We start from the raw sequence: 16,446 nt of genomic DNA, 5'->3' as shown, positions 1-16,446 counted from the left end.
GTAGCGTAGAATGGAGTGTGATAGACTAGAGTGGGGAAGAATGGAGTTGGATAGATTGGAGTGGAGTCAAGATTGCAGTGGGGTAGATTGAAGTGGAGTGGTTTAGATTTGAGTGGTGTGCAGTAGATTAAAGTGGGGTAGATTTGGGTAGAGTAGATTAGAGTGTGGTAGACTGGAGTAGGGTATTGTCAATGGGGTAGCAGGGAAAGGAAAATGTAGACTTGCCTGAAATCGCTTGCTGGTATGCAAAACAGGAACCCTGCAAACAAAGAAGAGTGGAAGGCCGGTATAACAGAAGAAGGTCAAGAGTCCAATACAAAAATAAAAACAAAGAGAGGTCTATTAATTCTGCAGGGGAAGTAAGAGATCTATAGGAACAATGGAGGAGGAGAGACACTGAAATCAGAGGTGGATTAGGACGCAGAGTCCGTAGAGGAGGGGGGGAATAAAACGACACCAAAAGGTGGAAGTGGGGAGACAGAGATTGAGAGAAGGCAGCTGTGAGAGGAGAAGCGGTGCGACTCCAAAGAAGAAGGAAAAGAAAGGGGATGAATCCACTGGAGAAGAGGAATCAAGCGGTTCCCGATAAGACCACCGCGGAGCAGATCTTGTACCAACCATGTCCTGCAGGAGCGTGGCTTGCTCAGGTGCATCCTTGGGTAAAAGAGTGGAGGGTGGTTAGAGGGGAACCTGGCAGCCAGAGCCTGTGGGGGAAGACGTAAAACAGAGTCTTATTAAAGAAGTAGCTCAAAATTGAGAGTACCCAAACAATATACCAAAATAGTAAATTAACTAAGAAGAAAAACACTTGTTCCTGATTAAGGATTTTTTATTTATTTCCTTTATATTTTTAATTTGGGGTTTACCAAAAGTACAGGAAATTGAGAAAGAAACAGCACGAGTCCGGAAGCTAAAGGAAACTACGTAACTACTGAAAAGAAAGTAGTTGGAAGAGAAAGGTGGTCAACAGGAAAGAGATGCCTAAAATTGATTGACTTTGAATTAAAGAATCAGGTGAAGACAAGGTTTTAGTTCCCGTTCAAGAAGGAATAGTTGTATAGGAAAACAATTATGCCCCAAGAAAAGTGAGTGGATGATAGAGAAAGTGGAAAGAAAACAGTGAAGTTAAGGCAGTTGAAGTTAAAACAGAATACTTCTGCATTTTTTTTTTTGCCGAGGGCTGTGGACAGGAAAGTCCAGTAACTGGGGTTACCTGAAGAAGGAGAAGAAGAGCCATACATTACAATAGAGGATTACACAGTTTCATTATAAAAGACTGACTAACTAGTTGCTTGAATTTAAAAGACTTGAATTATTGGAAAAGAAAAGCAAAGATTAATATAAACAGAATCCTAACAACCACTGAAAACATTATCCTTTATTATTTCAAAGCCCAAGATTACAGGCATATTGGGGGAGTGTGGTAGAGCTGAGTGGTGTGGGGTAGATTGCGATGGGGCTGTGTATATTGGAGTGGAGTAGATTGGGGTAGGGTAGTTTGTGGTGGAGTGGGTAGGTCAAATTGGAGTAGGGTGGAGTGGGTTAGACTGGACCAGAGTGGAGTAGATTTGAGTGGTATGTGGTAGACTGGAGTTAATTGGAGTGGGGTAGATAGAGTTGAATGGAGTGTGGAAGATTGAAGTACAGTAGAATGGGGTGGATTGAGTGGACTGGAGTGGGTGAATTGGAGTGGGGTAGAGTGGCTTTGGGTTGATTGGGGAAGAGTGGGGTAGATTGAAGGGGGTGGGGTGGTTTGGGTGGGTGAGAGTGGGGTGGATTGGAGTGGGGTTGGTTTAAAAGGAATTATTAGAGTGGGCTAGATTGGGATGGAGTGGGAGCATTGGGGTAGATTTTGGTGGGTGTCTTGGAGAAGGGTGAAGTGGGGTAGACTGGAGTGGAAAAGATAGGGGTAGATTGTGGTGGGGCTGACTGGGAAGGGATATGTTGGAGTGGGGTTGATTGGAATGGGGTGTGTTGGGGTAGAGTGGTTTAGATTGGACTGGGGTAGATTTGAATAGGGAAGAGTGGAGTGTGGTAGATTGGAGTGGGATAGATTAGAGTGGAGAGGAGTTAGATGACTAGCAGTGAAGTGGAGTGGGGTAAACTGGTATGGAGTGGGGTAAATAGGACTGGGTAGATTGGAGTAGAGTGGAGTGGGGTTGATTGGAATGGAGATGAGTAGATTGGAATGGGTTGGATTAGGGTTTGTAGTAGGGTAGACTGGTGTAGATTAAAGCAGTGGGGTAGATGTGACTGGAGTGTGGCAGATTCGGGTGGAGTGGGGTTGATTGGAGTGAAGTAGATTGTAGTCGAGTGGGGTAGACTGGGGTGGGGAAAACTGGTTTGAAGTGGGGTAGGTTGGAGTGGTGTGGGGTAGATTGGGGTGGGTATACTGTGATGGGTAGATTGGGGTAGAGTAGATTAGGGCAGATTGTAGCAAAGTGGGGTGGTGTGGGATAGACTGGAGTACATTGGTATGTAGTGGGATAGATTGGAGTTGAGTGGGGGTGTGAAGTGTAGGGTGTACAGTGACTGAGTGGTGTGAGCGGCATGTTGTAGAGTGAGTGGTGTAGATTGGAGTGACATGTAATCGAGTGGTATGGAGGGTGTGGAGTGTTTTAGAGTGTAGGGGCATAGAGTGGAGAGGCATGTTGTAGAGTGGAGTGTTGTAGAATGGAGTGACATAGCATGAAGAAGAAGGGTATAAAGTGGAGTGGTGTGGCATAGTGTGGAGTATGCATGCTATGTTAATTCACTGCCATTACACACAACACATTTTCAAGTGAAATTACCATTATATTTGCACTAAAATACAGTTTTACAGCACACAAACAATAATGCGTGCAAATGCTATGGTGCAGTGGTTCCCGGCCTGTGGTCTGGGGACCCCTAAAGGGAAGCCTCCTCAGGGGGTCCACAACTGCTTAGAAAATTAAATAATGTTAATAGATTAATAAAGTGTATATCAACAAAGTGGTTAAAGTGCAATGAAAATCTTAAAATGTACTGTAAATATTAAGGAATTTGAAACTGGAGGCTAAAACTTCATTAGTATCCTCTGATTGATTTGCGGGAGCAGTGCAGATGCATCAAACAGAATATAGTATGGATGATGTGTGGAATTATTGAATTTAGAAAAGCTTAAACCTTCCAATTAAAATTATGTTTTTTACATATATTTGTTCGCAAACTAAATAAAATGTGTTATCATTTGTGTAAACATCTGATGGATGCTTGTTTCTGTATTTTTTGCGTAATTTGCATTTCAAACCACTGACAATGTTTAGACTGGGGTCCCCGGCTTCCAGTAACAACTCAGTGGGGAGTCCCCAAATTGCAATAATGATTCAGCAGGGTCCCCGGGTTCCACAGAAGTCAAAAGGTCGGGAACCACTGTGTTTTGACATGCTTTTATCATATTCAAATATTTGTTTCCATCACACTTAAGAAATACAAAGAAAATGTGCTTCATTTGGACTAATTCTGATATATTGTGAAACAGTTCATTTTTTGTGTGCTAGAAAAAAATCCTACATCATCTCCTCTTACATGGGTACCCAGCAGGATTGTCTCATAAATTCTCTCACTTTGAAATCAGAGAAAGAAAAATAAACACCAAGCTCCCTGGAAGAGATAGTTCGACATTTGACCTCTGTCTTTGAATGTACAGCAAATGTGACAAGATAAGAACAAGATGAAAAGCCCTGTTTACAGAAAATGAATTTGTGGATGAATACAGTAAACAAGGATTGGGCAACGGGGAGGGTGAACTGAAGCTGTACAGTCTAAAGTAAAAAAAAGCTAGCAAACAGAAACCCAGAACATATGAGTTACAAACCACAAAGCCAGTGAGAAACAATCAGCAGAAAGTGTTCTTATGTCAGCTTTCTGGATGTCCCCAAGATATCTTTAGCAAACTAGCCAGCTGTGCTGCTGCTTCGACTTAAAAAGAAAAAGCGAAAAAATGATGAAGAAATAGGGAATCAGAGAAAACTACAGATACAAATAGACAAGGAAAGTGAGATTCAGAGAGAGAGATATTAGTTAGTCAAACGAGGAAAGCACCGGGAAAAAGGGGGAAGGAGTCACATCTTAGAAAAGATAGTGATGACACAGATAAAGAAAGAAACAAAACTAAAGAAAAAGGTACATGAATATTGAGCACAAAAGTGATGGCTGGCAGTAAAGATTGAGTATAAAAGGAGCTGATGAAAGGAAAAATGTAAAAAAAAAAAAATGAATAAAGGAAATGAAAAATGCAAAAAAATAAAGGAAGCGCACATGGAGAAAGTAAGCCACTTAGTAAAAAAAATAATACGAGAAGGAAGAAAAGTCAAAGACGGTGATTAAAACAAATCAAGGAAAGTAAGGAGAGAACCCGTAGAATGAGTTAGCAGGAGGAGGCCAGGAAGAGTAGTACAACTGTGCAGAGAATGCGGTGTACGGGACCGGGGCAGATTGTGGGCAGCTAGGGCACAGAGCGCTCCCACTCCCCTCACGGGAGGAAGGCCATCCTGGCAGCTGAAGCTGCTCCCACGGGCGGCCTCGGCAGCCAATCCCCCGGCCGGGGGAGTGGGGAGCCTGCGCCTGGGCCCGCCCGCCGCTCCTCCCACCCCCGGCAGCCAGCCACCGCTCCTGCCGCTGCGGCGAGTCCTGGTGCCCGTCCGCCTGCCCGCCGAGCCCGAGCCGCAGAGCCCGGCATGTGCCGGAGAAGGAGCGGGGCGCCGGAGCTGTAGCGCGGAGTCCGGCCGGAGCACGGGGAGCGCCCGGAGCGGGCCAGGCGGGAACATGCCGGGCTGGAAGAAGAACATCCCCATCTGCCTGCAAGCCGAGCAGGAGCGAGGTGAGAGGAGGGAGGCATGCCGGGGAGGGAGGAGGGCAGGCATGGCAAGAGAGAGGAGGGCAAGAAGGGGGAGGAGGTGTGAAGTTTACACTCTTCCTTCCTATGCTGGACGAGACGGGGGTTACCTGGCTGCCTCCGCGCCCCAAATCTCGCACCTGTTCATTTTGGAGCCCATGGCCGGAATTTGGGCCATTTCTGTACATATTCCTGCTTTGTCCGCAGCAGAAAAGAGCATATTGTACCTCAGGTCAAATCTTGAAGGCATTAGTTCAGAACCTCTTTATAGCCCCGCCCCCCTGAAAGGCTAAGCACTGATGGGTCCCTTATTAACAGGTGTGTCCCAGAGCCCCCCACGCACCGCTCTGCTCCCCTTCATTTGGTCTTACTAAACTTGGAGGTGCGGGCTAGGCCTTTTTGTCATGACCTGTTATATTGGTTATTTGTATCGCCTATCATAAGCTTCTGCCGCTTCAAAGCATGAAGTTTTGCGATAGCAATATCCTCACTTGAGCTTCCGTTGGGTGGCGTGTGTGCTGTGTTTTTCCTCACCGTGACGCCTTGTTTTCCCCTTGCCTTGTGAAGTCCTTGTTTGAACTTTTTAGGGTGGCGTTAGGAGTGCTACTTCCCAATGCACCCCTCCTGCTTCCTCTTTTCCATGTCTCTTTCGACCCCACGACCTCAGCCACCCTATTCTTTGCAAAACATTTCTCCATAAAAACTCCCTGGGGGTAGTTGTGACGCCACACTAGCCTTTTATTTCCAGTGCCACATTTGTAATCCTAAGGATTGTAGTTGTGTTCCCATGAAGGTCCTTTTCTGGCATTCCTACGCATGCCTGGTGTGCTGCAGGCGTCTGTCCCCCCTCCACCGCTCCTTTTGGTACGCCCCCTTGCGCCCCCCATGCAGTGCTCTGGAGTCTTCCTCAGTCTGACTCATTCTGTCTTCCAGGCCTCTGCGTTGAACGCCCTACAGGTGGCACCTGGGTCCCCATCACCCTTCCTAAAAGCCCTTTCTTCCAGATGTGCGACCACGCCTGTTCCGAAAACTGCCCCCACCGCACGCAAGTTACCTGATTGTGGCAGATGAATCTCCCCCCTGAGTTGCACACCTTAGGATGGAGCGATCCCGTAAAGACGCCCTTAAGAGGGGCTCCTTATGTGTCAGTGATTACTTCTTTGTGAACTGCCTTATGATGTCCCTTCAGTTTACGTTCTGTTTAGTCGCACATTTGAGCTTCCAAGGGATGGAATCTTCTGACGCTGTTTTCATTTTGTTTTCTAATTTCTCAAAATATGTTAGTGTAGTCGCTGTGACCCAGTCTCCCTGCCTCCAATAGACTCCTTCCTGTAAAGGAACTAATGATGGTGCTCTGGCCTTTCCCGTAAAGGCTTCCATTTTCCTCCCCTGAAGGCCTAGGGTTTCTTATTGCAACCTGCTGTCCGCATGGAAGGTTTCTAGCTATCCCCAGGTCTGATCTTGCATTCCTTAAGTGTAGCAAGTGTGTTCATATTCTTGTAAACCTGGATGTCCAGCTTAAGCCAAGGCGGGCGGATCAATGCCAGGACCTTCACCTAAGATAAATGTACTGAAGTAAAGGTACCGCCTAACATGAAACTCTGGGTTGAATGTAGCCCTCCAGCACCTATGCTGGGCACCCATGGTGTAAAAATCTCCCATTTGCATGTCCTAACCCATATAATTAGGCTTGCATGTTCCTTTTCCCACTGACAGCTTCCTTGTAAGTGCATGCGGCTGCCAGACATTCATTATAGTTCTATTAAATCTCTCAATTGAACCTCTTCAGGGTGGCATTAATGCTATCGTACTGCTAATACTTTTTTTATGATAATAATGTGATATTTTTGTAGCAGTTCAATTCACAAATGCTGTGTGTGCAGTAAATGACAGATTCTTTCATTACCCCATTTATGGCACTCATATTACCGACCTGAGAAGGATGATAGGCTGAGTTTGCTTTGTTGGCATTCGGGCTTGTGACCTTCATATCACCTCATTTGTCAGCAGTGGGCATTTAACTCATCGAGCCATCCTGCATTGTCCAAGGCCGTATAAAAAGAGCTAGGGCACAGGCCCCACCTGGTCCCTTCTAAAGATGCTGGCAGCTGTCGTCCAATATCTTTGTATGGTGGAGCGCGTCTTCAGTAAATTCCTCTCCTTTAAGTTACCAGCAGTCGTTGTTACCTAAAAATGCACAGTTCTCCTCATAAGCTGGAACCAGCAATGACAATACTTGAGTGAGGAAGACAACCGCTCAATGACATACTCAAACGGGACATGTTTCAATCCAGAAAGAGGACCCCGTCCAACATGGCTGTGCCAAATATCCACTGAGTGGGGAGTTTTCAACCATCTTCCACGGTCGCCGCACCATGCTGGTACCATTCTCTGATATTTTGTCTTGCAGCGCAAAAGAGGTGAAAAATCATCGTATTTTAGTCAATTGTGCACCAATTTGATTAAATATATTGCAGACTTTTGGAAATTCCTTAGAGAAGCTCCACATAAACCTATTTCCAACTCCTCTCAAAAACGTTTCACGTCTACATCTTTTCTAAGAAAGACAAAGCAGGAAAGTGTACGGGGGGGACTGGTTCTTCACAAACATTGTGCCCGAAGAGGAGTACTTGGTGGTATGGGCCTGCCCGTGATTAGTGCAGCCTGCACCTGATGAGGAGAAGTCTGGTCAAAGGCATTTTACCATCGGATTGCTTTGTTGTGATTGGATGTTGGGGTTTTCTTTTTTCACCAATAGGGAACTCCGAGTTGCCTGATGTAATCAGTTTGCCTGCGCCCTGTGCCCTCCTTCCTTTAAGCTCTTCTCTCCCATATTCTTACCTTTATGCTTTCAGTGATGTTGACAAATCTGAAAGCTGCTTCTGCAAGTCAAACTTGCTATTTTAGTACGCGTTTGTGTTTTGTGGTGTTAGGTCACAATTGGCGCTAGAAGATGTTGATTGTCAGTAAGAGATCTCAAGATGTCTGCCCAGTGTATTGTATTGTATTGTATTGTAATCGTATTTATATAGCGCTTACTACCCCTGACGAGGCGTCGAATCGCTTTTCGATGAGTAGCACGCTACTCCGGAACCCAACAAGAATTAGTGATGGATTAGTATCATTTAATAATGAGTACAGTTTTAGTATTAATATGAGTTAATTTGAGCCGCGGATATGAGAGTACATTTTTAACTGTTCATTAGATTGTTTTTTTCTTACATTTTGTGGTTTAACCTTCCCCTTTATGAATGATTGACCATAATTTACCTAAATAAAAAAAAAACGGAACAGGATTGACTACTTGCAAGTGACTTAGGGAACCTCCAGATCTGCTGTCAGTTCCTTTTTGAGTGAAATCAAATTTTTTCACGGCAAATGAACATTAAATGTAGATTTCTTTGCATATGGTACAAGTTGTTTTTCATACTGAGGAAGCTGAAGTGCGATAAATGCCAGTCCAGCACATCTGGATAATATTGACAAACGGTTCTTGTAAATGACCATTACAAAATTTTGCTTTTGACTTTTTTTCTGGTGTCTTTCTAGTCTGCCAAGTGTAAGTCATTAGACCGATTTTGCTTTAGGAACCAGTGTTACTGCAAAGAAAACAATGAGCACTCATTGATGTGGTGCTGTCGATACTGTCTATTTAACATTGCACACAAGGTACATCAAGCATTGCAGATTTACACCTTTGTGCTTACTTTTCAAGTTGTGTTGCAGTTGTGATAAATGTATAAATTCATAGCTCATTTTTGCTGAATAGCTAGATTTACAAGAAGCCACACATCATTTTGTCTGTAGCACGGAAAAACGTTTTTATTGATATTTTAGATGTAAACCTTGGGCAGGACAAGATGTATTTTCTGAGTAAATATTGATTTACTGCAATTGTCCCACAATCCATCAGCGGGTGTTTAGAGATTTCAGCAACAATCTTTTGTTTCTTTCTCCGATTCAACAAAACTTGAACAAATCGCTGCACATGAAGTGCAACTTAGGTCGAGGCACTTCGTAAAAGTTAACTTTTTACCTGTTGATCGCTGTAATCAGGCATTTAGAAGGTGGTAACTTTGCCCATTTTATGTTAATATTACCAATTCGATAAAAGAAAACCTTAATATTTAAATGTATTTCAAACAGTTTGGAAAAATGTATTCTTTCATGGTTCTAAAACTATTTTGATTCTTTATTCAAGAAAATGTATGTTTCTTTTTCAATGTTCTCAAAGCAGGAGTTTTTTTTTCAAGAGGGCACGTAAAGTTTCAATAAGGCATCAATGAATGAATGAATACGTTATTGTTTTAGTCAGTTAAAACCATAACAATATTTACAAAACAATCAAGACTTCTTTAAAATCAACTAGTGCATTCACTTAAAAAAAATAGATCTTAAAAGGGTGCATGTCTACATGGGAAAGTGCAAGAGGGAAGAACTAAGGGAGTGTACACGATTACGTGAGTACTGATCCATGCGCACTAAGCACAGGCCCACTTCTGAGCTTGTCAAGTGGGATGGAACCATCCTCTGCTGACTCTCAGTTCAGTACCTGTGGTTTCAAGGCAGGGTTGACGACTTTGTGATGGAATGATCAAGCATGCTCCATAAGTAGGAACTTGACCAGTTTAAATTTAATTGCGGGTAGTCAGGACTAAGGCTGGCTATTATGGAGCTTCTGAATGTACAAATGTTTCTGTCATTGAGCGCTTTTTAAAAAAACAATTACATGAAGAGGGTGCAGGATGGGACAGATGCATTCAAGGTAAATGCGATCCTTTTTTTGGCTTTACAATATCTACGTTCCAGTGATCCGGAGTACTCCCATTTTGGCCGAGGTGCAATGACTGGGGTGCGCCCAGAACGCATAGCCATTAAATAGTGTGTTATGTAAGCCGGATAAGGGGTACCCAGATACCCTGCTGACGTCAAGGAACCATAGCTATTGATCATTGTCCAAGCATGAGATCTTGAGCTAAAGGCGTTTTTATCCCCCAGGCTTGAGTAACATTTCACTGCTTTATTTGCTGCCCTTTAAAAAGAAGCATATTTTGGATTCAAGATCCATAGTTCCATTAAGGACAGCATTTTTATGGATTTTTCCAAGTATTCTTGGTAGACCGACTTTAGATCCCTTAGCATGACTGTCCATAAAGCTCAATTTAATGGACTATCGTGCTTGTCGTATTTTGAACCAATTTTTTCTAGTTGTTAGTCTTCTGTCCTGATTTTGTTTCTTAAGTCCAAACTCAAGCTGAACTTGAGGTAGTGATGACGTATGTGGCAGAAAAAAATGCTTTCCTGTAGGCGAGGACCCGCAGTTTATCGAGCAGGGCTGCATCTTGGCCTCTTAGGGCTACACTTGCGTAGGTGAGCATGGGGAGCAGTTTTGCTGAAATTACTCCCAATAATGGCTGGAAACGAAGGGCCTCCCAGCTTTTTCCTTAGTAAAGTAAAGGCATGGGTTAGTGCCTTCCCTTGTGCGCCGTGTGCTGTTTTTGGTGTGAAAAGCTGCCATTTGAATCCAAATACATGCCCAGGTACTCTACGTGTCTACCAGAGCTGAGTCATTCATCCATGCCACAGCCCTGCGCCTTAAGCAGCAGGAGGGTGACATTGTTTTGATGATTTGTTTTAACATAGATAGCCAGAGCATTAAGTGATCTTTGCCGACCCTCTTTCGTCATGCTAAATAGTACAATATCGCGTAGCGGACTGAGCTGAGGGGGGAGCCGGGTGGGAGAGAGTTATGAGTTTACCCAGCCCAGCAAAGGAGAAAGGTCTGCCATGAACAGCTCAAAGAGGCGAGGCGCCAAAACGCACACAACCATAGTTTCAACCAGTGCCATGCATTTTACATCTCTTTCGAAGGGATGTGTGTCAGTGAATATATAATGTACAATAGAATTCTGCAGAGCTTTGTTATTATTTAAAAGAGGTCCTGCTAAAAGCCAGGTGGTGCAAACACACTTGAAACAAAAGTATACATATATTTGGTTCATTGGGGTATCCTGTCTCTCCATATTGAACTATATAATGGAATCTGTTAGTGAATTATATAGGTGCAGTGCATTCATACGAAGAACGCTTTGGTTGTAGTCATATTACAAAGGCAATGTTTATTTAATACAGCATCCCAAAAAATTGAAAATCCATGCAGTGTGGTGTGCGGACATATTTTTTGTCAGCTGGTGCAGTATTACATGATATAGACGTGATTGTTCTATGTAACCGTGAAGATTCCGCACCATGAAAGTAAAGAATGTAAAACGCTGTGCTTTTGTCAGTGGACTGTGCTTTTGACTTTGCTGCAGTTCAGCACTAAGGGAGATAAGAAAAAGGACTCCCTTGTATTACAAGAATCGTTTGCACATAGGCCTGTTGTTTTATTAAATGCCAAATTATGTATGTTTTGATCTATTTTATTGTGGAAGGTAGGAAGGGTAGTGTTAACAAAATGGAGTTCTTTTGCTTGCATGTATGAGAAGATGGTTGATTGTAGGTGCATAACATAGTGAACATGATCTATTGAATATGTACAATTTCATCTAAGTAGCATACACAGTTTATGTAGCATTGGGATCGTTTTTCTTTTACTAATGTATTTAACATGGTAGATTATCTGGACAACTATGCCATGGGATGCACATAGTCATTTGCTGTTCGTCACTTACTATGATGTGTGATTTTTTTTTTTTCCTTGCTCGATGATTTGATCCGGTTTACAGCCTAATTCCAGTGGCTCTGCCCCTGATAAACCAATATGGTATTTCTTCTCCTCTCCTCATCCTACTGTTCATTCCTTTCGCTGCAGACCATCCTGTTGATGTCTACGTTTCCTTCCTTTCCTCCTTTTGTAAAACTCTCATTCTGCTCAAATAATCTCTCCTTGCTTTCTAATGTTTGTCCCCCCTTCAGCTTCCATCAATTTCCATTCTTCAGTCTTACAACGTCTGCTCCTTTCTGCTCACTTTACTCCAACTATGCTTCCTCCAACTGCTCTACCTCCCATTTCCTTTCTAATTTTTTTGCAAATCCTGCCACTCTCCAATCCATTATCCAGCATTCCCCGACTTTGCCACCATTCCCACCCCGAACCTTTTAGATCCAACCTCCACACATTGCCACCCTGAAATGTTTAGTTCCAACCTCCACACATAGCTAGAGCAGTTCATTTGAAATGAACTAAAGGTAACTTGTTTGGCGCCATTCAAAGCACAAAACTATCCAATCTTGCCTAGTTTGCCTAATCTTTAAAAACAGTGTGTACGGCAGCTTTGTCCCTCCCCAAACGAATTTAGAACCAAAATATAATGCTATGCCAAAATATTTGCATTGTTAACTTTTTTGGTAACAATCGTACCTTACCAAACGATTCTTTGTCGAAATGTTTTTTAATTAGAAAAAACTATGCAAAAAATAGTTTATTATTCAATTTTGACCTAGTAAATTCGTCAAAACAGATTTGGAAATAGCCCCCAAAATGGCTAACCAAATAACACCAAACTTTATATGGAATTTCTTCAGTGGCGGCACGATAATAGTCTTGTGTGAAACATGAAAGTACTTTAAATTACCATGCATGTCCCAAAATATAAACATTATTTGGCTCACATTTTCTTTAAAAATATGAGGATCAACTATATTCACATCTGGTTGACATGTTGCCAAAAAAGCAACATATGCCCCAGATTCTCCATAAATGTTCCCAAATAACATGAAATATCCGACAACCGCTTATAAAATAACCTCAGATGTGGACATTGGCTGTCATTTCACCATTAGGATACCATTATTAATTACCCCCATGTGCCAGGATCTCATGTCGTCCATGTAACTCTGCTGAAGCAATGCCTCTCTCTGAAAAGAGCTAGGCCTCGCAAGCATGACTGGGTTTTGGTAGAGCCTTTCCTGAAGATGCTCTTGTTACTTTGTGATGAATTATGAATGTGGTGCTGCGAAGAAGAGGAGTTGGGGAAAGATCAGTGCCGCAGCGATTAGTTTAAACAAGCATTGGCAAAGCCAATATTGGCTTTGCCAATGTGTTTTAACCACGTTGTACACCAGCATGGCTACAAGTTAGTGACTTAGAGGAAAGTGAAATTTAGCTTTGTAGAGTGGAGTGGTGTGGAGTAGAGTGCAATGGCGTGGAGCATTGTGGAGTACCGCAGAGTGGAGTGGCCTAGAGTACAGTAAAGTGGCATGGAGTGGTGTAGAGTGGAGGGGCATACAGTAGCGTAGAGTGGAATGGCGTAGAGATTTGTGGAGTCCTGTGGAGTATCAGAGAGTGGACTAGAGTGACGTAGAGTGAAGTTCAGTGGCCTAGCGTAGAGTGCCGTGGAGTGGTGTAGAGTGTCATAGAGTGGTGTAGAGTGGAGTGTCTTAGAATGGAGTGGTGTAGAAAGGAGTACAGTGACTTAAAGTGGAGAGGCGTAAAATAGAGTGTTGGAGAATGCTGTAATGTAGAGTGGAGTAAAGTGTCATACGGTGTCATAGAGCAGAGTGGCATAGTGTGGAGTAGAGTGACATAGAGTAGAGTGGAGGGATGTAGTGTGAAGGGACGTAGAGTGGAGTGTCTTAGAGTGCCTTAGCATTGAGTGGAGTAAAGTCTTGCAGATTGAAGTGGAGTGGAGTTGCATAGAGTGGAATAATGTTTCGTGGAGTGGGGTAGCGTAGAGTGTCATAAAATGGCATGGGGTGCCGTAAAGTAGAGTGGCGTAGAGAGGAGTAGAGTGGAGTTGCGTAGAGTGGAGTGTCGTACAGTGGAGTACAGTGACGTGGAGTAGAGTGGCGTAGAGCAGAGTGTCATGGAGTGTTGTAAAGTAGCATAGATTGTCATAGAGTGGAGGGCTGCAGAGTGGCATAGATTGTAGTAGAGTGGAGTATTCATGGCATGGTAGTGCACTGTCATTACAGACAACACATTTTCAATGAAAGGACCATTACATTTGCACTGGCATAGTTTTACTGATAAAACTATACAGTGCACATAGGATAATGTGTGGAAATAGCATCACAGAAGGTAATGATTTGTTTTGATCATAATAAAATATTTGTTTCTGCTGTTTTTAATAATGATAAAAAAGGTACTTCATTTGTGCTTTACTAATTCTGATATATTCTGAAATATTTGCACAGTTTATTTACAGACAATTAAATGTTGTGTGCTAGAGAAAAGCCTTTCCTTTCATACCCATGTGGTTGTCAGATAAATCCTCTCACTTTGAAGTTAGAGAAAGAAAAGTAAACACCAAGCTCCTTTGGAAGATGGAGACTGACATTTGACCTTTGTCTTTCATTGCGCAGCAAATGTGACAAGATAAGAACAACATTTAAAGGCCTGTTCACAGAAAGTGAGCACTTGTGGAAGAATAAAGTAAACAGTTTATGCTCCACAAGAGAGACAACGACTTTCTGGACAGCCTAAAACAAATTAAACCTGCAAATACAAAGCAAGCAAATGTGACTTGCAAGCAACAAAGCCAAAGGAAAGCAGTAGGCAGAATGTATTTCTAGGTTAGCTTTCAGAATGTCTCTAAGAACATTCGCTGTCTGGATGGCTTCACCCTAAAAATGAATCTCTGTACCGCCTCTAATGACCTATTTGTTTTTGCACCTTGTGGGCTCCTCTGATTTGTTTCCTGCATACAGCACTTACCGGGGCCTGTCCACTCCAACTTGTGTCATTGCCAATAGATCCAGAAAGTAACGTCTACCCCTTAATGTGAGTGACACATCGAAAAAACTGTTTGGCAGGTCTGACCACTCTTCACTGGCTACATGTCCAGTGGCAAAATGTGCCCAAATAGAAGCACCCCATATTGTACATAAAGCTTTGGGTGGCAATAGTGCTCAAAATCTAATTTGAATGTTCAAAGTATTTAAACCTTTGTGCTTGTGATCATCTGATGTGATCCTATTTTCTGTGCACAAGGTTAGGAAGATCACCAAAGAAGACTATTCCCATTTGTGGGGCCAGAGTACACTTTACTGGCAGAGAGATTATGCCATGAGAATAAACCATAAAGTTTCTGAAGGGTCTGTTGATCGAGATGTTCCAGAAGTAGTGTGACCACTGAAAACTTTCAGTCTAAAAGTCGTGCTGAGCCTACGTAAGATAGAACAAAGAAACGAAAGCAAGTCAAGCTTGCTTACCCTTTCCTGGAGACCCTGAGAAGAGGGATAGGAGCCATAGTTTTGAAACAGCGTGGAGACCAGGTAGGATTGCCACACTGTATCACACAATATTTAGCTCTGGTTAGCAGTATTCCATCTTCCTTCTTTAAAGACTGCCCAACTGGAGGAAAAAGAAACCCAATTCCATAGAAAAAGATGGACAGAGTTACTAGGTCCAAGCTCGTACTTTGCCGGCACTATTCTTTAAGGCTTAGTCATACAGCCATAATGAATCCATTAACTACCTTAAAGATGCATCACTAATAAAGAAAACTGGCTGTCCCTGCGACATCTTTAGCTGAATCATAGTAAGCAGGGTTAGGGGTGACAACAGAAAGAGGCAGTCTTGTGATGAACAGTTATAAAGAGTCGCATGGCGAGGAGTTGAGTCAATGACAGTCGAGTTGTGCATTATATTTGAAAATGTCTGCCCCACTAAGAAAGTGGCAATAGAGCTGGTCTGTCTTACTTAGGTGGTTACAGACAGACTACATTTTAGGGTAGTGGGATGAGACAGCTGCTGTGGAGATCTTTGAATGCCCACGAAGTAGAATACTGGCAAGATGTATTGGGTAATTAACGCACACATTGCAGTAATAGGTATGCAGTACTTGCTCACAGGTTTGACTCAGCATACAAAACATCAGTCATTACTTAATATACATGCTGCAGAGCACAGTATGGTACTCGTAGGTCCAGATGTATACTTTTAAGACAGCTCAGAAGGTCAGTGCTTTTGTGATTATGATAGGGAGCCTTGTGTTATCTGGAGGTCACAAGTTACTGTTCTAGTAATAGTGAAATATGCACCATCAAGCAGCTGCATGAAACCTGCAAGGTATTTGTTTGAAGCTTTGCAGGATTATGTTATTGCTTCTTCATGGTTGATACAAGTGGTTCATTTTGGTAGCAGCAAACGTACAACTAAGTGCCATCTAAAACATTACTAATAGTGCCATCACACACAACCAACCTCTCCCCAAGTGAGTCTGCATGCATGTGCACCTCATACACACTTGCAGATTTTGAGAAAGTCAAAACACTTTCACAACTCAAGTTTAAGTTTATTAGAAACATTGATTTAGACATCAGAGATCAACAACATATTCATTAATAAACATCTAAATTTTTTAACAATACAAACAAATTTCAATCAACATACAATAACATGTTTTCCTTAAAACTCTCATTCAGATATAGAAAAACATATTTGTTCATTTGGAGGAAGGGTGATAAAAAATACCAAGGGCCTGACCTTGGCGGAGCGGATTACTCGGATATCCCACCTGCCGTATTACTAGTTCCATTATATCCTATGGTGGGCAGGATATCCGTCACGTTTGTGATGGAGTAATCCCCTCCGCCAAGGTTGTAATCAGGCCCTAAGTCTTGATGCGTGTTTAGGTTTAAAT

The 16,446-nt window shown here is 42.7% G+C and overlaps 1 protein-coding gene across 5 annotated transcripts in view; it reads left to right on the top strand.

Annotated features, from left to right (window-relative positions):
• The first annotated feature begins 4,617 nt into the window (after nucleotides 1-4,617).
• GRIP1 (glutamate receptor interacting protein 1) overlaps nucleotides 4,618-16,446 on the top strand; it is a 1,044,357-nt gene continuing 1,032,528 nt past the window's right edge. For 3 of the 5 annotated variants that reach the window (XM_069229162.1, XM_069229153.1, XM_069229151.1), the window contains exon 1: nucleotides 4,618-4,843. In XM_069229162.1, coding sequence (XP_069085263.1) covers nucleotides 4,789-4,843 — 55 coding nt within the window. In that variant the 5' untranslated portion in view covers nucleotides 4,618-4,788. The remainder of the gene's footprint in view (nucleotides 4,844-16,446) is intronic. The other 2 variants (XM_069229171.1, XM_069229166.1) reach the window with 1 other exon arrangement.

Source organism: Pleurodeles waltl, chromosome 4_1, assembly GCF_031143425.1.
Source record: "Pleurodeles waltl isolate 20211129_DDA chromosome 4_1, aPleWal1.hap1.20221129, whole genome shotgun sequence".
NCBI classification, from domain to species: domain Eukaryota; kingdom Metazoa; phylum Chordata; class Amphibia; order Caudata; family Salamandridae; genus Pleurodeles; species Pleurodeles waltl.
This window is presented reverse-complemented; position numbering and strand designations above follow the sequence as displayed.